We start from the raw sequence: 23504 nt of genomic DNA on the forward strand, positions 1-23504 counted from the left end.
CATTCCAGGAGACTTCGCCCTGAGCAATGCAATGCCAAGAATGCCAACGAAAGGCTCCAAGATGCTTTCCCCATGGGAACTCTGCCTAGCCAACCCTGTACGGTACAGAGACCTTGTGAAATGGGGAGGAGTATTATGGGATACTTTGAGATTCTCCCACTGTCTCTCAGGAGTCACCAGGGATTAACCAAGATAATAGGCAGAAACTGTGGGGAGTGGAGGAGGGGCAAGGATGAGTCAGTGAGCGTGCTCACTGTCAGGTGTGTATAGTAAGGTTTTCGAACACCTTCCAGTACTGCAATAGCTGTAAGCCAGCTACAGTCAAGCCTCAGGTCCTGGTCACCCCATAGGAAGAAGGCCCAAGACTTCTGACATGACTCCCTGAGATGATCATGACGACCTTGGTGGGATGTCATTTTAAATAAGACACACTAATACTTTTAAATCATTTTTCAGGATCTTGATCTTTGCTCGATAGCAGAAGGCCGCATCACTGTGGAGCAGAAAGATAAGAGAGTCAAGGCTAATAGTTGGGGGTGGGGGGTTCTTCCTGCGGCAGAGACACTGCTGCAAAGTGGGGACCAGCTAGGTGACTGCGTTTTCAGTAAACCAGCTCCATGTAGGAGTAGCTAGTACTGAGCCTGCCCCTGCAGCTGCAACCGGGAGGCACAATGGTTCTCCGGGCCCAGTGACAACCCATGGCCGCACCAAGGAAGCAGAAGCTGGGGGATGGTCAAGCATGACCCACCCGATACAGAGTGTCCCCAAGCAAAGATCTGTCTGAAATTCCAGTGAGTGTGCTCACTCCATGGCCATGGCTCTCGTGACTGCAAAGCACTTTTCCCTTCTCTGTGCTGTGCCAAGTGAAGATGCTCAGGCTTCGGACGGATGGGCATGCTGGATGGATGCTCTGCTGTTTGCAGGGATGAGATGCCTATCACCAACCTGACCTCTCCCTGTACCTTTCCTTCCAAACATGCTATCATCAGCCAGTCTCAAAAGAGAATCCGACGTCTCCTGGGTCTCCATGACTAGGAGAGTTTGCTGCCACCCATAGCTTCTTCAGCACTGAGGTTGTGTCAAGAATAGACTAGCCTTGGCTACCATGGCTACCGTGGAATTATGGGCTTCTCTTAGCATGTACTCTGCCCTGTAAGGTTACCATAGTTCCCTTTATTATTTATGTTCAGTGTTTTTCTCTTTTTGAAACATTTTTATACATAGTTTCTTTTACCGGGTGTTGAACAGTGATTGCTATGGATGGGAAAAACTGACTAAATAAAGCATCAACAAGATACACATCTTCATACCAACAGGTTCAAAATTACCTATTCACGATGAGCTTGCATTCCTTCCCAACCCATAGCTCAAGGGTGGTTTCAGAGAGCCGAGACGGTAGGCACCAGAAATCAACACAGCAGTCCAGAGCACATTCAATCCTCAGGTTGGTTTTCCTACCACCCACCAAATATTACCACTCAGGGGTTCAAACCAGGATCTGAACATACAACCATATTCTCTATCAAAAAATGTTATCCAATCCAAGCTGACTTGTGGTGGCATATGCTTTTAATCTCAAACTTGGGAGGCAGAGGCAGGTGGATCTCTCAGTTCAAAGCCAGCCTGGTCTACAGAGTGAGTTCCAGGACAGCCAGGGCTACACAGAGAGAACCCCTACTTCAAAAAATGAAAGAGAGAGAGAGAGAGAGAGAGAGAGAGAGAGAGAGAGAGAGAGAGACAGAGACAGAGACAGAGACAGAGACAGAGACACAGAGGCAGAAACATAGAGAGAGATAGACACAGAGAGACAGATCTCATTCAGTTCTTACAGCTCCCGTATGAACATGGCATCAGCCTCTTCCTGATAAAGAAACAAAGGCTCAAAAGTGTAACTGTCCAGCTCTGCAGTGCTAACACTCATAGGAGTCATACTGATGTGAATCCACAGACCCCACAGTTTTGAACATTATATTTCCCCACAGCAAAACCCAGACCTCAGACACTGAGCAGCAGGAGAAGAAACACCTGATGCTTAAGAAGAAACAAAGGGAGGATGTTGGGGAGAGCAAAGAGATAACCACTCTTCCCCTCTGTGGGAAGAATGTGAACCATCTTTGGAGGACCCTAGGGAAACAATGACCTGGAAGCCAGTGTGCCTCTTTTTAACTTCCCCTTGATAAAATGACTTCTTTGGAAGGTATAAAAGTGTATTCTTTTAGGGTACTTGGCTTTCCTGGTGGGGTGTCTTGATTTCAAAGCAGTCTATCTGGTGGTGGCCTGGCCATTTGGAGGAGAGAGGAGATGGGTCAAAGGTAAGTCCCACTTTGTCAAGTTTCTCAGAATGAGAAACAAACTCTGGAGCATGCCCAAGCTCTCTCTGTTTCCTCTCTTTTTAACACACACCGTTCTAATACATGACAACCTTGAGCTTCTGAACTTGTTCCTTCTACCTGGGCCTCTCTGTCTGTAAAGCTTCTCCTCCCAACTCAAGTCTCAACTCAAAGGTCACCTCCTCAGACACTCTCCAGCCATGCTGGCTGATGTTGGACACTGTGCCAACACCAACAAAGTACTCTGGTGCTGCTTTCTTTCACCTTACTTATCTCACCATTTGAACCTCTCCTGTAGAATTGCGGGCTGGTTTATGGTCTACCAACATCATTATGCGTGGCTATCGTAGGACCCAAACAAGGCTTTACACAGCAAAGCCCCAAAGTGTCAATTGTATGGACACTTGGAAATCCTTGGAAGAAAGGACCTGTGTCAAGGCCATTGGTAAGGTTGTGAGGACATCACAAGTCCTTTGACTCAGTCATGGCCTTGAGGGGTGGACATGTGAACTTCAAAAAACAAGATTAGGAAAAACAGGCAACAGATCTTTACTGTTAAGGATTCAGAAAATGTAGATATGAGTGTAGCTACATCCAGAGATGTAGAACAGAAGGGAGCTCTGGTGGCCAGTGCCGGGTCAAAGTCAGGGGTGCCAGAAGAGTGACCCACCCCTAGCTCAGAGAGAGAACAGGGGAAAGCAGACCACCAAAGTTGACCTCGAAGCAGCTTCTGTTTCCTGAAAACACTGAGCGTTGGTCTCTGGCTTGAAATGAAGGTCGATTTTTCTGTCCACTAACCATCCCACTCCAGAGGATAAGCTTTTCTCTTGTCTATATTTAACAGCCCCAGTATATGCAGGCACTGCCTCCTGATGCAGAGAGAGCACAGCACTGGGTGTTGCAAATGAGGTACCACATGTCCTGGTCTAAGTAGGTCTGTGCACACATACCTTTGTATCTCAGAGGTTAATAAAAAAAAAAATACAGAAAAACAACTTTGAATTCAAGTGGTAACAGAGATTATGGAACATTAAAAGAAAAAAATTGGTAATAGACTTTGTCCAGGTCAGACAGACCCAGAATAGGAGTATTTAAATATATTGATTTTATATGCCTATTTCACATATGCCAGATAGAAGAGCACAGAATGGGCCCCTGGATTACAGTCTTGTGATCTTACGTCCAGTTAAGGACTGGAAATACCCGAATCTACTGCCTTCTATTCAGTCTGACAGAATTTGGATGCTGGCTGTCAGCCATGACCTGCACTTAGTAATGCAGACCCAAAGATGACTAAGAAAAAGGCATTAAGGGTGGCTGCTGGCAATGGAAAGATACAAAACTATCAAAGGCCAGCCTGACCATGCCAGGCATAAGAGAAAGTTGTCAGGACTGTCCTCTCTCTGTGATGATGTAGAATGAATAACCTCCCACCCTACTCCTCCCTCTGTGATGATGTCAGATGGTGACAATCCCTGATCCCCACTACAGTTCTGACAGCTATATGTGAACTGTAGTGCCTAGTATAAGAATGGTCTCTTATCACAGTCTCCTGGGAAAAGGGCCTTGGACAGGCCAGCAATTCATGAGGTAGGCACAGAGCAGAAGAGCCCCTTCCCTTCTTCTCATAGCATACTGCTTCAGTGTCTTATGTTGCCCTCCTCTGCCTAATTCTGCTTTGAGTTAGAATTATATGTCAGCTTCTGGTAGCATGGGTAGACTATAATATATAATTTCCCTTCTTCCCAGCCCCCACAACCTTTCAAATAGGTACTTTTGATATGTGTTCTGCTTACTGTGCACTGCTTCATGAATTTTTAATGACTAGACGTGCTTCTGTCAGAGGTCTGTGCTCTCAGTCAGCACTGAGTCTTTAAAGAGCCATCCAGGTTGCCCCATAGGCACCTGCCCCATTGGCTTTGCTACTACAGAACTCTTCCTGGGTGCCCACCAGTTCTCCTGATGCTCCATCCAGTCACGGGGAAGTTGTTTCTCATTCCTGACCACAACAGATAATGCTGGGCAGATCATTCTCAACTCTGCCCCTGGGAGAGTTGGTAATTTCTACATCATATAATAAATGTGTATTATATTCAATGCAACCAAGACATGCCTGAGTGTTCTCCTGTCTTACTCTATGGTCCAGTGCTCCTTCAGTCAAGTCCAAGGGCTGAGGGGTGACATTCCCCATGAATACTTGACATTGGGCAGGTCTTGTATAACTGCTAACCTCCTGGGCAGTGTATCAGTTGGGTTGTCAACAATGGCTACAGAAAGCTCAGCATCTCTTTAGATACAAAGTATCTATAGATACTTTGTTAGGTTTCTGGTGGCCACTTTACCCATAAATTCCTATTCATATGCTTTGTCTGGCAGGAACTCCTTCTAAATCTTAAATGCCAAATTACATATGTGACCACTATGAAATCAACCCCCCAAAGGGGTCATGCCCCACAGTTGAGAACTGCTGTTGTCAGTGTTATAACTATACCCCTCCTTTTCTGCCAGCTGTCTATTAACCATCTCAGGATATCCACAGGTGAATGGAAATTCTAACTTTGATGAAACTCAACTTGAAGAAAACATAGGGCAACAGAAGTTTCTCGATCATCCAAACTCTATGTTCTGAGCATGACACATGCACTGAGATGCTAGGGACACAAAGAATGAGACATTTAACATTTCAGTAGTTATATATAAACTGTCCATTTATTATAACACAGCAGCTATGGCCATTGAAAACTGTGCAAGGTACACTGAGGGCTAAGAGCGCTGTGTGCGCACACATGCTTGTTGGGAGGAGTAAGGGTCAAGGCATCCAGATGGAGGGAACTTTGATGAATAAGCTTGCCAGACAGTCCTGAGGAAAGGACATTTCAGCCAAGTCGAGCACTTGCAGAAGTCCACCGTAGATGGCTACACAGGGTCTAGTATGCCTACAGCCCAGAGTGGCCTCAGGAATGACTGCAGAAGCTGGGCATACAGGAAGTGCTCTAGGTATCAGATGCCAAGTATGCCTTTAGCACAGTACCACAGGCACCTTCTATATCCCAGAAAGAAGGTGTGGTCAGGTGCCTGAAGAAATCTGGATTTGTCTTAGTTATAATATAAATGTGTTTGTGTCTCTGAGAAACCCACAGACAGAAAATATGGGAAAGACAAAGATTCTTGTGCATTAAATAAAGTTAAGAGTATCCATAGGATAAGAGACATTCACGGAACAGTCTAGACCGCCCTGAAAGAAACCAAAGGATTTCCTTTGTGCTTTGGTCCTTAGCACTTCCCTGACTGTTAAGAGTACTTGTGTTAGAAATGTACAGAATAAAGTCATTAGTGACACACTGGAATCTTACTCTGAGCCCACCAGGACCCCTGCTAGGCAGCTGGCTCCTCCTCAATCCTAATCACACTCTGACAATTTTTTAAAATGTTACTTGCAGAGAATATTTTGCTCAAAACTATGTAACTGCCTTTGCTTTTTTTCTAACCTGAGAAGACATGCACCTGTAGACACCCAGCAGCCAAAAAAGAAGATGTCATTCTCTCCCTCTCCTTCTCCCTCTCCTCCCTCTCCCTCTCCCTCTCCCTCTCCCTCTCCCTCTCCCTCTCCCTCTCCCTCTCCCTCTCCCTCTCCCTCTCCCTCTCCCTCTCCCTCTCCCTCTCCCTCTCCCTCTCCCTCTCCCTCTCCCTCTCCCTCTCCCTCTCCCTCTCCCTCTCCCTCTCCCTCTCCCCCTCCCCCTCCCCCTCTCCCCTCCCCCTCCCCCTCCCCCTCCCCCTCCCCCTCCCCCTCTCCCTCTCCCTCTCCCTCAAGCCACCTCCCTCAGCCTTCCCTCCTTAGGAAAATCATCTTCTTCTGGTCAACAAGCTTCTGCTTTCAGAGTGTTAGATAGATGGCTCAAGAAACTGGGACGGAGGCAACAGACATCTTTCCCCTCCCAACACGTGTGCCCACGCACTAACACGCACATACGCACCATGTCTGATATCTGTAAATGCTTAAGTGTGCAAAGAAAGAAGGAGGCAGCTGGACCTCCCCACGTCAGACTTCCCATATCTCTCAATCCTACCAAAGCTATTTCCAACATCCTCCCCACATCATTTCACTCTGAGATGATTCCCAGCTCCTATTGCTAAGGACAAGAAAGTCATCAACTTTCTCCAAACCACCTACATTCTTGAGGCTTCCTCTTTAGGTCAAAAGGCCCAGTTTTATATAATACCAAAGTCCACAACAGGGTGAACAGAACTGACCCACACCCTTGCTCCTGTTAGCCGACCAACCCATGGGCTCCAGCAGAGAACGTGGACTTCTGATACCCTCTCCTTCCTTCCTGCACACTTTGAGCACAGGTATTCCCCAACCTCACCTGGCATCAGAGAAGCAAACCCCACATGCTCAGAACCTAGGATTAGATGTCGTTCATGTGTCAGTGAAACCAGTGAGTAAGTATGGGCCATGCAGAGGAAGGAGATGCTTCTGGAAGATTTCATTTCAAGGCAGTAGCTTAGATTCTCCCTCTGAGAACAGAGAGGCCTCCGCTCTCTTGAGAAAGGCAGCTAGGCAGCAGCCAGGCGACACCTGGATCCCACAACTCTCTGAGATCTGATCCTGGTGGTGTTTACAGTTACACACTCCAAACCAGCATCATGTGACAGAGATGGGCGCTTGCCTGCTGGGAAGTCAGGAGGTCAGTGGGAAAAATTATTTTAGTCTCTGTTGAGCCTTCATGTTTGGAACTTTTTATACAAACAATGCAGCGTTCTCATGCTCCCCCTCCCCCGCCGTGTGCCCACTGCTCCCCTCTGACACTCACTGGGAGATGGTGGTAGGAGGAACTGTGCACAGGCTGAGACTGCAATCCTACCCTGTCCTATGGCCTGCAGGTCACATTGCTACTAAAGTGTGGAGGAGGAGGGAGGGACAGGGGCAGGAGGGAGGAGCTGGGACAGGATACTTCTAGTCATGATTCACTAACCTATGGTAAGCTAGATGGAGTTCTGTTCACTTAGTAAGTAGAATATTCCCAGAGTAGAGAGGCTGGTGTCATTTGCTTTGATCCTCCATTTCCCAAGAGGGAAATGCTGAGATTAAGCTCTGGTCCCTCTGCCTGTGGTTGCCAGTTTTCTCGTAGAAGCCTGAAACTCTAGCTAGGGCTCTTCCAAAGGAGACATTGTAGCTACCAGAGATTTAGAAACAGAAGGTAGAGAATTGTCTCTTCTCTGGGTCTTTTTGGTTTCAGTTGCTCAGAGGGAAATGTACTTTCTGAACTCAAGTTCCATCTCTGAATAAAGCTGGCATAAAAGAGAACAGGTGGGGCAGGCAAAGGTACCCACCGGACAAGCCTGACCCAAGTTCTATTCCCGGGTGAGACACATGTGGAGACTGAAAGAAAGAACCAAACCCACAAGGCTGTCCTCTGACCTCCATATGTGTATCGTGGCATGCATGTACCCTGTCTCCTCGTATGTCTTTGATTCTCTCTGTGTTTCTACCTGTTTCTCTGTCTCTGTCCCTCTCTCAATAATAATAAATAAAGCTCTCCATTTATTAATTATTATTATTATTATTATTATTATTATTATTATTATTATTATTAAATAAAAGTATTTAAAGAAAAGAGCAAAATGAAGTGGGGGACAGTAGAGAGGGAATAGTAAAAAAAAAAAAAAAGTAAGTTGAGAAGAGAGGGGGGAGCTGCTGAGGACAGTTTGGGCTGATATTCCCCTAACAGACACCCCCTGGAGCACCCTAAACCCATATTTGTACACACTGTTCATCACTGAGGGGTGTCAGGGCAGGAACCACGGAGAAGCACTAATATGCTGTCTCCTTCACCTGCCGACTCTCAGCTGTATTTCTCACACAGCCCAAACTCATACGCCTAGGCATGGTACCACCCACCACTGGCTATGCCCTTGCCTGTCAATCATTAACAAAGACACAGACATGGCCACAGGCCAGATCCATCTAAACAACCCAATGGAGGTTATCTCTACCCTGGTGACTGACTCGGTTGTGTCATGTAGAGAGTAAAACCTAACACAACAGCTAAGCAGAAGGCCCTATAAGCTAGCTCTCTCTCTCTCTCTCTCTCTCTCTCTCTCTCTCTCACCAGTAGGGAATGCCACAAAACTCAGATCAAAGGAGCACTGGGAAGTGACTGTCTCTAGTGCATAGAGTCTGGGATTCTGACTGAGAATATTTACCACAGAGAAAACCAAGACTGTAAAGATGAAGTCGAAATGCCCCAGGCAAGCTTGCCACCCAGCATTTCCTGGCCCTGCAGCCAGGGATGCCAAGCGCCCTAGCAGAGTCCCTTCCAAAAGACCACATTTGAAATTCAGTAAATCAGCTCAATATGTTCTAGGACTGTGGGTATTAAATAAAAGAAGCCAGTGAAACCGTCAAACAATAAGCCCATTCAACCCAATCTCTTTCTCTGCCCCCATCTGGAACTTGAATACAGTTAACATGAATAAATCCTGTTGTATAAGGACTGGGGGGGGGGGACAAAAAGGGGGTGAAAGATGGGAGGAAATGGCAAGAGGCCAGATTGCTAGTCTAACAGGAAGGATGGCTGTCAGTTCCCCGAACCCAAAGGATGTCAGTGTGAGCAGATAACCCTGAGAGTGTGGCCGTCACCTGCAGGCAGATGAAGCGCTACCTGAGTCCCCTTACCTGTGTCCGTCCAGGTACCCCGTTATGTACAGTAACCCTCCAGGTTTTGTACAAACCAGATATGGACTCCAGGGCTTCCCCAAACTTGATCTTTCTCAGGGGAACAAGCCATAGCCAGACTTGACTCTGCTTCAAGGGAAGTCTCACCAGGAATAGGTCCAAAACTTTTGCTCTGACACTGCAACCCTCTCCTGGACAACAAATCCAAGAAGGAATAGAAGAAGTACTCTCTCAGCTATTGTTAAGTTTGCTAGAATGGCCAGGGGGTGGACCAGAACTGCCTTTGAGGGTGTCTCATGGTTTGAACACACCAGTGTTTAAGAAGAGATATTTGTGTGAAATTCTCCAGATCTTGTCCACATGGTCCTCTGGATAAGATGTCTCATGGATGTCCAACACATTATACTTAATGAAGGTGCAAATGCCAGCCTAGGGCATAGAACCAATGAACCCCCCCCCCCCCAACAGATCAATTCAACACACTTGATTTAGAAAAGGAAACAAGATATATATGGTGAAGATGAATAACTTAGCCTCTGCATCACAAGGCTCCTCCCTGCCTGGTGACATCCTTTACATCACCTGTGGTCTACATCACAAGGCTCCGCCCTGCTATTTTGTCTTGCCATGGATTCCTCTCTCTTCAAATAAATCCTGGCCTAATACTTGCCAGCAGAACTGTCAATGCCAGAAAGCCAACAAAGACTGGACCATGGTGCAGCCTGGACAGGCCCTTCCAGTTCAATAGCCTTCTCAGTGCAAAGACTTACAGAGATATAGCCATGGTCACCATGGTGAAGCCACATGTGGCTAGTAGCCAAGCATGCAGGGTGGATGACCAGGGCCTTCTTACCCAGGGTCCTCTTGGGCTCACCTGCTGTTTGACATTTAGAACTACGGCTTTCCTAATGAGAGGAAAACTTGCAGCATCAGAGGTTTTCTCGAAGTCTCCACCTCTTAGGATACAGTCAATATTAAGCCTGTCTTGCTTCAAACCACAATTCTGCTCTGGCTTCAGCAGTAAACCAAGACTCAGTTTTGACTGCAGCCCTGTAAAGGCTGGATGTGCTCAGTGAATCCTCCGTCTCACACGGCATCGCCATGATCTGTGAGGGGCAGGCGGTGTGATGTTGTTTACAAAGGCAGCAAATTGATTTGTAATAAAGTAACAGAAAACACCATAGAGAGATACAGTGCCAAGACAGACAGTGGGCTACAAGCGAGGGCACTCAAGGGCCTGCAAAGTATTTCTAAAAGGCAGTTTTATCAAGGTATAATTTATACACAGAGGAAAACAAACCTACCCTGTTACCTGGAGAGTACACAGAGCTATCCATTTCCACCATTCTGTAACACCTATTGCATCATGTCCTATCGTGGACCACCCCATCACCAGAGCATCACTGGTACCTACAGAACTGTTCACTTTCTCAGTAGGTAGCCCGGTCTTTTCTAGAAGGCTGTGTGAGCAAACTGAACAGTGTAGGCTCCAAAGCCTCCTTTCTCAGCAGCCTGCAAACCATCAGAAGACAGTTACGATCACGTTTAGTCTCAGACTTTCACTTTCTTGATATAGAAACTAAACACCAGGATCACCTTTGCTGCGATGATTCAGAGGGGTCACCAGAGCTGAGGTCCGAGAAGAGAGTGAGCCCACCTCAGTTTCTCCAGGGCTACTTCCTTCCAGGAAGCAAGACCAAGAAATCTCAGGCAAACCAGAATGGCTGATTGACTTGAAAAAGCCACCTCCAATAGCTTGCCCCATTGCCCCATGGGATTTCTTCTGTGACACAGCTGCCTACTCTTTCCAGCTAGCAGCTGGATCTATTCCCTTGGTTTTACCCTGAGCAGAAGGCTTTGTTGCAGTCTGCTGGGGATTACATTCCCTGTAAGCTCAGGTCTCTCCACCAGACCCACAGCTGGTCTGGAGTACCTCAGAGGTCTTAAGGAGGCAAGGAGAAGAGAGCTTCTGTTGCCTTGCCCAGACTTAGGTCTCAGCGAGACCTCTGACATCAGATGCCCCGTGTCACTTTATCCCCACCAGTCCAGAGCAATGATGCATGCAGGGTGAGGCCAGCTCCTTCCACATGTCTGCACATTATTCTCCACACCTTCCACTTGGTGGAAGTAAGTGGAAGTAGAGTAAGTGGAAAGAAAATGAGAACCCACGGACAGAACATCAGCAAAGGACTCAAATCTCCTATGTAAACTTACTGAGTTATCAGAGAGATCAGAAGGACCAGGGTCAAGCCTGAGCCAGCAAGTCCTGTCTCCCCAGATGGCATACACGATGCACAGGTGCCTTGGGAAGTAAGCATTTTGCCTGAGTACTCCCAACTCTAAAACTTTACAAAGGATGCACACGGCTGGAGCCTAAATTAATTGAGGATTCACACACACCTCAAGGGCAGAACCTTGTCATAGGCATGGTGGTATCTGTTCCCTTGACCAAACTTGACATCACCCTTGGTGAATTATTTACCAATGGTTCCTGGGCTATTCCACCAGGGTGCCTGGGAGTGGGTTAGTGATCAGTAGCTTACTCATACAGAAACAAGGCCCAGAGAGATTAATTGACTTGCCCAAGGTCGCACAGCATGTTAGTAGCAAAAGGTATATTAGAAGCTCCAGCCCTTGTGTGCCCAGGCTGGAGCCTGGCTCCATAGTATCCCCCTAACCCCTCCATCCACGGCATAGGCTAAGCCAGGTCCATATCCAGGGGAACCTGGAGGCCAAGTGAGCTGCTGCAGAGGGCACAGACAAGCTCATACTCACAAGCAGAGACCTGCAGGATTCTTCTCTGTACCACCAGACAGCAACAGCCCTGTGCTGGAACAGACAGAGAAAGCGCTCAAGACCCTGCAGCTGGGGGCAGCCGGGGGGGGTCTTCCTTCCTCACCTCCTTCCTCACCTCCTTCCTTCCTTCCTTCCTTCCTTCCTTCCTTCCTTCCTTCCTTCCTGAACTGGGCTCAAAGATTTTGCCTCATTTCCTTTGTGAGTCAGGTCTGCTCTTGAGAAGCAGGGCACGAGGCAGTATGTGTTCTGTACAGGACACTCATGAGCCAGTTCATTTGTCCTTACTATGTGCCTGGTAAGGAAAGGGCCAAGGGTTGGTCACTCTGAAGGTTGACACAAAGTCCCTATCTTGACAGAGTATAGCCTAGCATGGATAATAAATCTATAATTATAAGACTGATAACATTAATTCAGGACATTTGTTGCATGACTACTGCATGTCACGTATTGATGAGGCCCTACCTACAGTAGTAAGAGACTGGGGAAGCTGTGGTGGTTCATGGGAGGCAGACATTGGGCTGGGTTCTGAAGATGGAGGGAGTTTAACTCAGTAGGGAACCCCTTCCTGGCATAAAGACGCTGACAAGATCAGGACATTACTTCCAGGAATTTTTTTTTTTTTCTAGAAGAATTCTTCAGCAGAAATTCTCCTTTTAAAAACTCAGCTTCCCATGTCCTGTCGCCGACCCTGTGAACGGCTGCTTGCACTCTTTGGCCTCAGTTGCCCTGGCTCTTAATCGGGTCTGATTCATCTCCTATTTCAGACCCTGGCACTGGCCTTAACAATCTTTGGAGACATAGTGACATTCAAGTCCTTCAAAAAATGAATTCCTTCCATACTTGATAGCATTCTCTTTCCCACTAAGTCTGTGACTCCCCATCTCGCCACAGGAAATCGGTTTTATTTATAAGAGTCACAATCCTAAACTGACCCTTGCTGGCAGCCCCCACACCCTGCTGTCTTCCCAAACACATTCTCCTGCTGAAGAGTCCTCAGTAACCACAAAGAAGTGAGCTGATAGGCCACAGAAGGGACACATGGCAGCTGTTTTCTAGGCGGAGAAACTGAGGCCTGTGAAGTTCAGTGACTAGCCCACGAGACTCGGCATGGAGGTTACTGGGTTTCTGGGCTTCTGTGTTCCCCATGCCACTGCGCCTTCCCCTCTGGTGGCACCCACAATGCCCTTCTCCCTAGCTTGGGAGGAGTCTCCCTCCTCTGAAGGACAGGGAGTATTTCCTTTAGAGGAGCGTTTCCTGCCATTAAAGGGGTTTGGAGGAGAACCCTCATGGTTTTCTCAGCTTTGAAGCTCCCTGGCCTGGCCTGGCCCTTTAACTGTGCTGGAAGCAGCCCAGTTCCCAGAGCTTTTACCCCACCAGGCAAGAGGAAGGGCCCTAAGCAGAAGTCCTGGCTCCTGCTCTTCAGCGCCAACATGACCTCTCCCATGTTTTTTCTGCTTTAAACCATTTCGCTGCCAGGCTCCCACACAAAGAGCTTCAAAGTCAGTAGTGCCCAGGGTCAAGTACAATGAGCAAACTCAGAGCTTGGGGGCTGCAAAGCATGGAGACTTTGATATTGTTTTAAAACAGTGTTCTCACGCATCCGTTCAAAGCCTACAATAGCTGAAGGTGAATCACACCAGATTTCTGCAGATATCACAAGATGCAGTGGAATAAAACGAGAGAGTGCACGTGTAGTATTTCTCTCCGTTCTTGCTTGCGGTTTTCAAGTGGAGGATGTGTATTGAATTCTGGATGGCTTTCCATAGCCATAGGTTCTGTGGCCTCGGAGTTAACAGCTACAGATCCACAATGTAGGGGGTGACGTAAGGGAATGCTATGGTACTGAGGTTGCGTACTGTAAAGTTCAGCCTGCAAAGGTTGCACTGACATTAAACGTGTACTGCTTTCTGTGCCATTGTTCCCTAAACACCACAATACAGCAGCTGCACACACTGTAATCCAGAGATGAGGAAAAGCAGTTGGGAAAACATTGTGCCCCATATCCTACATCACTTTAAGGTCTTGGGCATCATCAGTCCTGGGGACCCCTAAAAGTGGCTCTTTCAAGGAGGAAGTGGACTTTTCTTTTCATGTGTGCACACACATGCATGTGGGCTAAAGGTATGTAATCGTCTTCAATTGCTCTCGACCTTACATTTTTAGAAATTAGAAATTTGTCTCATGGGGATCTGGGCCTTGCTGACCCAGCTACACTGGCTAGCCAGCACACTCTGTCATATCTGGCTTTTTATATGGGTGCTGGGGTCTTGAACTCAGGTCCTCATGCGTGAATGGCAAGCACTGACCAACTGAGCCATCTCCCCAGCCCCAGCCTACTTCTCTAGTTTTCTATTTCAATGTCTCATTTTTTTTTTTTAAAGTAAATATGCTTCTCAGACTTGGGTCACATTAGAGTCACCGGAAGGCCTTCAAAAACTGCAGTGCCTGACCTGTATGTACTCTGTACGTTTAAATGGGAATGCCTGGTGTGTTTGAGCATCCCTGTCTTCCTGGGCCACACACATTTATGGTTCCACATACAGCTGAGGCTAAGTCTGCTGCTTCAGGGTCCGACACCTGTAACAGTTAAAGGGCTGAGCTCTTAGGCATGGAGAAGGAATTCCTGAAGGGGCATGATTAAGTTAACCATCTGCTTTATTTTCCTTAATTATTTGTCTTTTCTTTTTAGACCTTCCCTGACCACAGCTTTTAAGATTCCCCATCAAGATTCCTTCCCTGACCATGTTGTTTTCTGGACAAAATCTCACCACTCTCCCCTCGACCTCCTGCACCATAAACCCACCCAAGGAAGCAATGGTCAGACCAAAAAAACCAAAGGCTACAAGAGAAGGTTTCACCCCACAACCCATTACGCCCATCTAAAATGAAGTCCGTATATTACAGCCAAGCCAGTTAGGATCCAAGTGTGATGCAACTTCAGGAAGCTTTGGCGTGATGTTCCAAGTGTAATCCACAGATAGTAGGTCAGCCGCTTGGCCCTGGACCCACTCACCAGCTGGGAGAGCAATAGGAACCAGGATCCCTGACTGTATGGGATGAGGTCAGCCAATGGGCTCAAGCACAGTGATACAGGATGCTCTTAGGAGAGTCATAAATATATAAACACTCAAGGATGGAAATCTTTTCAAGGCCCCCTGTAGGACTTGGCACAGATTCCTGGATACTTGTAGGGGTCTTACTACTTATACCATGTCAAAGAGATTCACATGCAAGGCATAGCGACTTTACCAACACTTTATAGCAAGTTTTGGAAAAGCTTCATCCCTCTGAGAAGGGATCCCGACTCCCACACTCCGTTGGTTTTGATTGAGAACGCCGTGGTGAGCTAGCAAAGGGGGTTGGAGAGGACTGGGAGAAAAGTCCGCTGGTTTTCAATATTAGATGTTTCAGCCGTCCCTCAGCTCCCTCAGCTCCCTCAGCTCCCTCAGCTCCCTCAGCTCCCTCAGCTCCCTCAGCTCCCTCAGCTCCCTCAGCTCCCTCAGCTCCCTCAGCTCCCTCATGACAATTAGCCCAGAGCTACCATGGGGAGGATGGACAGTGGATAACAGACAGGCCAGGGACGTGGAAAGCATTTGTAGTTCCACCATGGCGGCTTTCTAAGTCAGAGACAACACTTTTGGACTCCGAAGAGAAGAACGAGCAACTCTCCCTGTGTAGGGAAGAGGACTTAAAATGTGGGAATAAGAAAGACTTTAGATTTAAAACTATGCCAGATGCCGTCAGAATTTTCTTTGATCAACTTTACAAGAGCCCAGATAAATCTTGTTTTTCTATTCAACTTTATCATTTAAACTACCACACCTACTTATTCTGCAACCACTCAGTGTTACCTTTAAAATATTGGGGTGAGTGTGCACTGAAGGTCAAACCCAGGGTTTTGCACATACCAGACAAGTTTTCTAACTTTGAGCTATACCCCAAAACCTTACAAAAAATGTAAAGGCTCCAGGTTCTGATAAGAAAGAACAACCTGGTTTATCAGTCATGCAGTTTAGCATTCATTTTGCACAGACAAGAGTTTGCATTCACGGTGAGTTCCCAAAGGAAGACTCATCTGCCTCCCCTGAGAACAGAGAAGGTAACTTGCCCGGGGGAAGAAGATCCCCACATTCTTCCCAGAAAAACTAGCAGATATTAGCAGCATGACATCCGTGAGATTTGAAGTCAGGCTTTTCCAGAGTGGAACTGAAGAAGGCCATGTGTGTTCTCTTTTGCAATCTAGGTAATTCTCAAGCCTGTGTCTATCTCCAAAACACAAGCACTCTGCCCTGAAAACAAGTTCTCTTCATTTAGCTGGAAGTCCCGAACTGATCCCAGTAGAGGATGAAATTTTTCAGCTCCCAGGAGAGAAAGATAAACTAAGCAGATTTTATCCTGTCAAGAGCCAATTCAAAAACTACACAAAAAACCTGCTCCAAACCCCGGATGCGCAGGCGCCCACCTGTTGCCTGCTCTCTAACCTGAACCAGTGTGCTGCTTGGGCAAAGAAGCTCGCAACTTGGATCCTCGATTTGGGGCCAACATCTGCTTCAGCTTCACAATCCAAGGAGCTGAAGCGACCTTGGAGTCGGTAGTTCCAGTGAGGAGACACCCAAGGCCCCAAATCGCCCCCCCCCCCCCGTTCCCGCCCCTAGGTTCCCTTTCTAAGGGCGGAGGCCCAGGGTGGAGCAGCCCATTACCCTTCTACCAAGAGAGGAGCTGTGACCGCCAATGTTCGAGACTACATGAGGGCAACTTCAGCCTTTCCCTCACAAAATTGAGGGAAAATTTAGATTCCATCAGAGCTAAGATAAGACCTCCGAGATAGACGTGGGAGAGAGGCTCCCGTGAGAGATCTGACTGAAAGAAACCGAAGTTTAATTTACTGAGTTCCCCTGGCGCCCCTCCCCCACCCCGCTGACTTCAGTGCCTAGACCCTGCATTTACAGGTGAGTCACTAGTCACTACACATCCTGAGAAAGAGAAAACGCAAAAGTCGAAAGACGTTACTACGTTAGGGACTAAAGCCTGTCCGCACAGGTCCCTTATGTGAGTTCCATAAATAAGAAACCATAGAGGGAGAGCGAGATTCCTTGGCAACCTGAGCGTTTCCCTTATTACCCTCCCATGGGAAAATAAATACAGAAGCAGAATTTTCCCTCGCAAGCTTAGCCTAGACAACCTTTGAAAAGTGAGTACAAGAGGCTTTTCCCAGAGGGAGGCATGTAGGGGCGCGCGGAAATATCTGCTTCAGAGGCAGCACCTTGAACCCCCTTTTCAAAGGACTTACTATCCGAGGTTTCTGGACTCCAGCCCCGGGGCTCCAAAACCCTTCGGGCATATCCGGGCCGGCCCTCCCACCGTGGTTTGGCCAAGATCCCTGGCCAAAACCAAATCCAAGCTCGCTCAGCTGCCAGGACGCCTACAGGCGCTCCACCTGCTGGGCAGCCCACGGGGCTCCTAACCCACACCCCCACGACGCTTTGAGGTACTGGGTCTGCAAAGGGCATGGCAGGCACAGTTACCAAGCGGTGGAGAGCCGAACCTAGCCAAGAACAGAATATCACGCAACCCCACCACATTACGAATTTTTCTTGCCACCGGACAAAGCTTTTCCGGGAATCTGCAAGAACCCCCTCAACAAGATAGCATCCATCGAAAGGACCCTACAACTCGCCCCTTTGCCCTCAGCAGCCCCTTACTGTTGAGACGTTACTTGGGTCCCCCTCGAGTGTAGACATCTTTCCCCGGAGGCAAACTGGGGGTGACCGGATGGCTCCAGACACACCCTCGGTTCTCCAACAGGTGAGAAGCCTCACTTTCATCCCCAGGCAGAGACGTCTGCCCTAGGGGCTCAGGAATATCAAAGAGCGCGGGCCGCATTCTACGCCTAGAAGCCCGTCGCCCTGTTCGTGGAGCCTCAGTGGCCCTCTCTAGGGCTGCGGTCCCTTGGGCGTAAACAGTCCGTTCTGGTCACCTGAGTCCGGGAGGCCCGGAGCAAGTAGGTGCGCCCTGCGCCCTCACCTTTGTAGCGCTCCATCCCGGGCACGGTGTGCGCTCTCGGCGCTGCTATCCGCTCGGCGCTGGGCTCCGCGCTGGGCTCCGCGCCCCGGTTGCGCGCTGGCCCCTCCCAGTGAGGTCACGCTCGCCTCCCGACCTCCCGGAGTGGCCGCCGCGCTCCTAGCCCTCCGATTCTGACTCCACCAGGGCGAGCCGCTCTCGACCCCGCCAGAGATCTCCGCGCCTGTCAGCGCTCCGGTCCTTGCGCACCCCGCACTGGGCTCGCCGCCCCGGACGCAGATCACTTCCTCCAAAGTCCGCCCGAGGGCGGCGGCGGGAAAGAAAGCGCCCGGGAGGTCCTCAAAGCCTGGAGGGAGACTCCGGGACCAGCGAGCTCCCGTAGGTCTCCTCCAAGATCTGTTTTCTCCAGTGTCGGGACTGCGAACCCAATGTCGGGAGGAGGAGACTGAGGGCCAGCGGGGAGGTGGAAACGGGCCTAGAGCGCCTCCTGCTTGACCCCTCAAGCCAGTGCGCCTATTCCCTGGGCCCTCCGTGATGCGCTACTTAAGCTTAGAAACTGAGCCCTCGCCGCTGGGGGCCAGCTCTCAGTCCACCATGCCTGGGCACCTGTAGATCGCGCACATTTTAGAGCACAGGAAAACACCCACTTGTAGCCCGCTCCCTGATCGCAGGTTTTATGGGCGTCTGCCTAGGCTTTCCTGGGGAGGATTACAGTGTCTGAGCCTCCTCAGCAAGCCTGATCTTCCAGAAAAGATGGCACCTGTCCTGAGGTAGATGAGTCTGTTTCTCTACTCTGTGCTGTTTCCACCTCAGAACGCACTTCATCCTCTTTTGATCGTCTCTCCAGTCCTTCCAAATTCCTCCCTGAAAGATCCACGTTTTCTCATAAACTTTCGAGTTTTCACTTTTTAAACCGTGCTTCGTGTTAGATGCTTGGTTTCTTGACAAATCTCCCAACTTCCCGGAATAAACACTTAGGGAAGATCCGTTGTTGTTTTTCGAGAGACCCCCTTCATGCTTCCTCGGACCAGCAGTCAGCTCTGATCTCTGAAGATCTTCTGCACGAACACTATTCCTAGTTAGAGCCGCAGCTCACAGGAGCCCCCCTCGCCAGCCAGGAGCCTTGCTCAGGGCTGCAAAGCCCCAGCCTTTCAGTTTGCCCATTCACCCTGAGGTCACTATCTCCTGTAGTAGAAACAAATGCGGGGGGGGGGGGGGGGGAAGAGGCACAAAGTCACATGGGAGGACCCTAGGGATGCCTACTTCCAAGTCTATGTGTGTTGATCAGAGGCCTCCACACACACATGAACACACATGCATGTACACACACACACACACACACACACACACACACACCTGGAGTTGGCAGCAAGAATGGGGATACCCAGGGAATCAGGACAGGAAGAGATGTTCCGCTGGCCTCCTGCACAATGGCCCCTCAAACAGAGTCAAGCAGCTGGATTTCTGCCTTGGTGTTTTCCACTTCATTCCTGCCTTCCTTTCCCTGCAAATGGCCCAGCATGACACACACCCTCCTTTCTGTGGTGGTTGCAGACCACTCTCTGTGGAGCCCTGGGTTTTCTTTGAAATGCTCAGTACTGGGAAAGAAGCCTCAAGTCTGTGGTCACTGGTCACTTTTTGCCCTGCCTGCTGAGGTTGAGTGAGCAAGCTGGTCCAGGCCCCACTCAGCAGGGCTTATGAGCTAACCTTCTCACTGAAGGGTGAAGAAAGCCTGGCACTGGCTGATATCTCCACTACAAATGAGCACACAAAGAAGTGAAGAGACTTGTGCAGTCTTACAGAGCTAAGACACAGACCAAGCAGAACCCAGGTTTCCTGACTCCAAATCCTGTTCCCCTCACAGCATTTACTTCAGGTTTCCCTGTGACATTGACTAGACAATGCTGTCCCCAGAAAACCCTCTGATACCTTCTGTTTCTGCCTTTCAAGAAAGCATGGCATCCCCTTCTGAACCAGCAAGGCTCATCCTTGTCTTGCTAAGTTTGTTAACCCCTCCTTGTCTCTAAACTGGCTATAGCTTCCCTGAATCCTCTCCAGACACACAAAATATTAGAAATTCAGTTCAAGTCAATCTAAACCTATAATTCACAATCCTGACAGAACTACCAGCAAGTACTCCAAGCAGCCCTCCTTATGGTCACCTGGGTGCAGCTGAACCTCTGCCCTTGGCAACTTTGTAACTTTCACAAAGGAAAAGACACTGAGTTTCTGTCAGACACCCGAAACCAAGAACCGTGCTGAATCCTGCAACAAACAGCACTGATATTTGGCATGCTAATCACGCCAGCTATGGAGGTAGCGTATACTCCACAGACACACTGAAGAGAGAGAGGGCAATACAGGTGCCGAGTGGGACAGAGTCTGATCCTAGGAATTCATCATGCTACTCAGGATGGCATGGTTTTTGAAGCTATGAATTATGTACTTCTGGAATTTTCCATCTAATATTTTCAGATCACAATTGACCAGAGAGTTTGATAAAACTGTTAAAAATGAAATCACAAGTGAGAGAGTGCTGTTGTAAGCCCTAAACTAATTATTAGCAACAAAGATGTTTTGTTGTCTTGCATTTGAGACAGAGTCTCATGTAACCTGGCTGGCCTTGTACTTACTATATAGCCAGGGATGGCCTTAACTCCTGATCCTCCCGCCTCTGCCTGCCAACTGCCAAAAGGTTCCCCCCCCCCCCCCAAACACAAAGAGGCTTCTCTGAGGGACCCAGGAGGGCGTGTCCAGTGGATGGTGTTGCTTTACAAACCATATCTGTTATGTGCGGACAACTCAGGAGGCACACATCACTCCTAAGTAACTTGCCGATGGCCAGAGGTGGGCAGGGGCCAGGCAGTCACATTATAGCAGGCCTCTGATGACAACTCTACCCCAGGCTGGGGTTCACAGTCCTGACTTGTCCCTGTCACTGTTCTCTATTGATTCTTTCACAGCCACTCAGAAGCCACCCCTCTTGGGGTTAGACAGATAGCTCAGAAATTAAGAGCACTGGCTGTTCCTTTAGAGTGCCAGGTTCAACTCCCAACACCCACATGGCAGCTCACAACCATCTGTAATTCCAACTCCAGGGCATCTCCTCTGGCTTCTGCAGGCACCAGGCATGTGCATTGTGCACAGACATACATGCAGACAAAGCGTCTATACACATACACAATTTAAAAGATTAAAAAGGCCCACACCCCTATCCCAGTCCCTGCTCTTCCATCCAGCCTCTCGTTAGCCCAGTTCTCCTCTATGGTCTTTTCAAGCAGGCTGACCCCTCACATTTAAAAAAGACATTTTATTATTTTGTTTATGTTCATGTCATATAGGTGCCACAAGAGGCCAGAACCGGGGGTTTTGATCTCCAGGCTGTTGTGAGCCCCCTGACATGGTGCTAGGACCCAAACTCAGGCACTTTTAAACCATCAAGCCGAGCCTCTCTCCAGGCCCTCAAGGATGCTGTATTGAGCATGGCCCCAAGCACATGTTTCAATTATACTGTTGAATGAGGTGCTAGTTTTCCACAGCTGTGACACGTACCCGAGGACACAACTTAAAAGTGGGAAAGATTTCTTTGACTCATGGACTCAGAGATGACAGCTCAGGAGGCTGACTCCATTGTTTCCTTCCATGAAGCAAACATCAGAGTTGAAGGGTGTGCTGAGGCAGCCAATGTCCTTGTTGCAACAGGAAAGCAGAGACACAAGGAAGGAGTCAGGGACAAGAGAGATGCTTCCAGTGCACTTGGACCTACTTCCTTCAAGGAGGCCCACCTCCTCCCCTCCCCCACCTCTCAAGGATGCTGTGTCATGAGTCTATGGGGGTGAGGGGTGGTAAACTGATTAGGTCAGAACTTTCCTGGTCCAATCACTTGTCAACAACTGGCCACACTGCTGGGACCACACCCTCAGCACATGAGTGTTGGATTTGAGGTGATAGTTTATATACTAACAGAAATAATGAATAAATGAATGGTTATTTAGGGTTTTTTCCCCACATAAGGGAAAATAAAACCCACAAAATGTCTTTGCTGGTTCAATTGAGTGAGACAGGGAGGTACCAGATCTGGTTATGCACTGATGGGATAGATGGGAAAGCTTTTTGAAGGAGGTGGCATTTGAACCAAGACTGGGAAGAATGGATGAATTCTTAAAAAAAAAAAAAAATAGTGTTTTCATTAGGCTGGGCATATGGTTCAGTGAGTAAGACACTTACTGCTCAAGCATGAGGTCCTGAGCTCAGAACCCACAGAAATGCAGAAATGCAGGCACAGGAGCACACATGTGAAATCACAGTGCTCCCACAGTGAGAGTTCACAATGCTCCCACATTGACAGTTCACAGTGCTCCCACAGTGAGAGTTCACAGTGCTCCCACAGTGAGAGTTCACAATGCTCCCACAGTGACAGTTCACAGTGCTCCCACATTGAGAGTTTACAGTGCTCCCACAGCGAGAGTTCACAATGTTCCCACAGTGAGAGTTCACAATGCTCCCACAGTGAGAGTTCACAATGCTCCCACAGTGAGAATTCACAATGCTCCAACATTGACATTTCACAGTGCTCCCACAGTGAGAGTTCACAGTGGTCCCACAGTGAGTGTTTACAGTGCTCCTACAGTGAGAGTTTAGAATGCTCCCTCAGAGACAGTTCACTGTGCTCCCACAGTGAAAATTCACAGTACTCCCACAGTGACAGTTCACAATGCTCCCACAGTGACAGTTCACAGTGCTCCCACAGTGACAGTTCACAGTGCTCCCACAGTGAGAGTTCACAGTGCTCCCATAGTGAGAGTTCACAGTGCTCCCACAGTAAAAATTCACAGTGCTCTTACAGTAAGAGTTTTCAGTGCTCCCTCAGAGACAGTTCACTATGCTCCCACAGTGAAAATTCACAATGCTCCCACAGTGACAGTTCACAGTGCTCCCACAGTGACAGTTCACAGTGCTCCCACAGTGAAAATTCACAATGCTCCCACAGTGAGAATTCACAATGCTCCCACTGTGACATTGGCCCCAAGAGCTGAGATCTTCAGAATCTGGAGGGTCAGACAGTGTGATACAGGAAGGACAAAGAGAGCCTGTCTCACACAGGGGTAAGGCTGAGACAGACAGCCCAGGTTACCCTCTGATCTCCATGCACACTGATCCACAACTCATACATGCCATTATTCAAGACTCTGTAGTTAATATGACATAAATGAACATTTCTTGGGTCTGGATGGTTGATACAGCAGCATTCTTTATACTAGACTGTTAGGAACATCTTACAGTTTTACATTTGAAGAAACTGAGTCCTGAGTTTGAGGTAAGAAATGTGTGACAGAACGTAGTAAATTAAACCTCTTAGCCAGCATGTCTAAAGTACTCTAAAATAGACAGACAGACAGACAGACAGACAGACAGACAGACAGAGAGATGTTTCATTCACAGAGAGAAAGAGGGGGCACAGAAAGGGGGAGGAAACAGGGAAGTTGGAGGAAGGGCTCCCAGCATCCTATGAGTTCTGTTCTGTCATGGTCTCTGGCTAGTGACTTCAGTGCAGCCCTGTGGCCCTCGTGGTGATGTAACCTCCACCTTCCCTCAGGCGTGACTAACAGAGGTGACTGTTGCTGACCAAGAGACTTAGGTGAGTGAAGTGTCTTCCAGCTGTACCACTAAAAACCCTC

At 48.5% G+C, this 23504-nt stretch overlaps 1 protein-coding gene across 6 annotated transcripts in view; it reads right to left on the reverse strand.

Moving 5' to 3' along the window:
• Afap1l2 (actin filament associated protein 1 like 2) overlaps positions 1 to 18230 on the reverse strand; it is a 99947-nt gene extending 81717 nt beyond the window's left edge. For 2 of the 6 annotated variants that reach the window (XM_034524121.2, XM_076925593.1), the window contains exon 1: positions 17830 to 17986. In XM_034524121.2, the coding sequence (XP_034380012.1) occupies positions 17830 to 17845 (16 nt within the window). In that variant the 5' untranslated portion in view covers positions 17846 to 17986. Of the gene's footprint in view, positions 1 to 11784; positions 11839 to 17829 lie in introns of all 6 variants that reach the window. The other 4 variants (XM_076925625.1, XM_076925603.1, XM_076925584.1 and 1 more) reach the window with 4 other exon arrangements.
• Positions 18231 to 23504: the final 5274 nt, after the last annotated feature.

This window comes from Arvicanthis niloticus, chromosome 1 (assembly GCF_011762505.2).
Source record: "Arvicanthis niloticus isolate mArvNil1 chromosome 1, mArvNil1.pat.X, whole genome shotgun sequence".
Lineage (NCBI taxonomy): Eukaryota > Metazoa > Chordata > Mammalia > Rodentia > Muridae > Arvicanthis > Arvicanthis niloticus.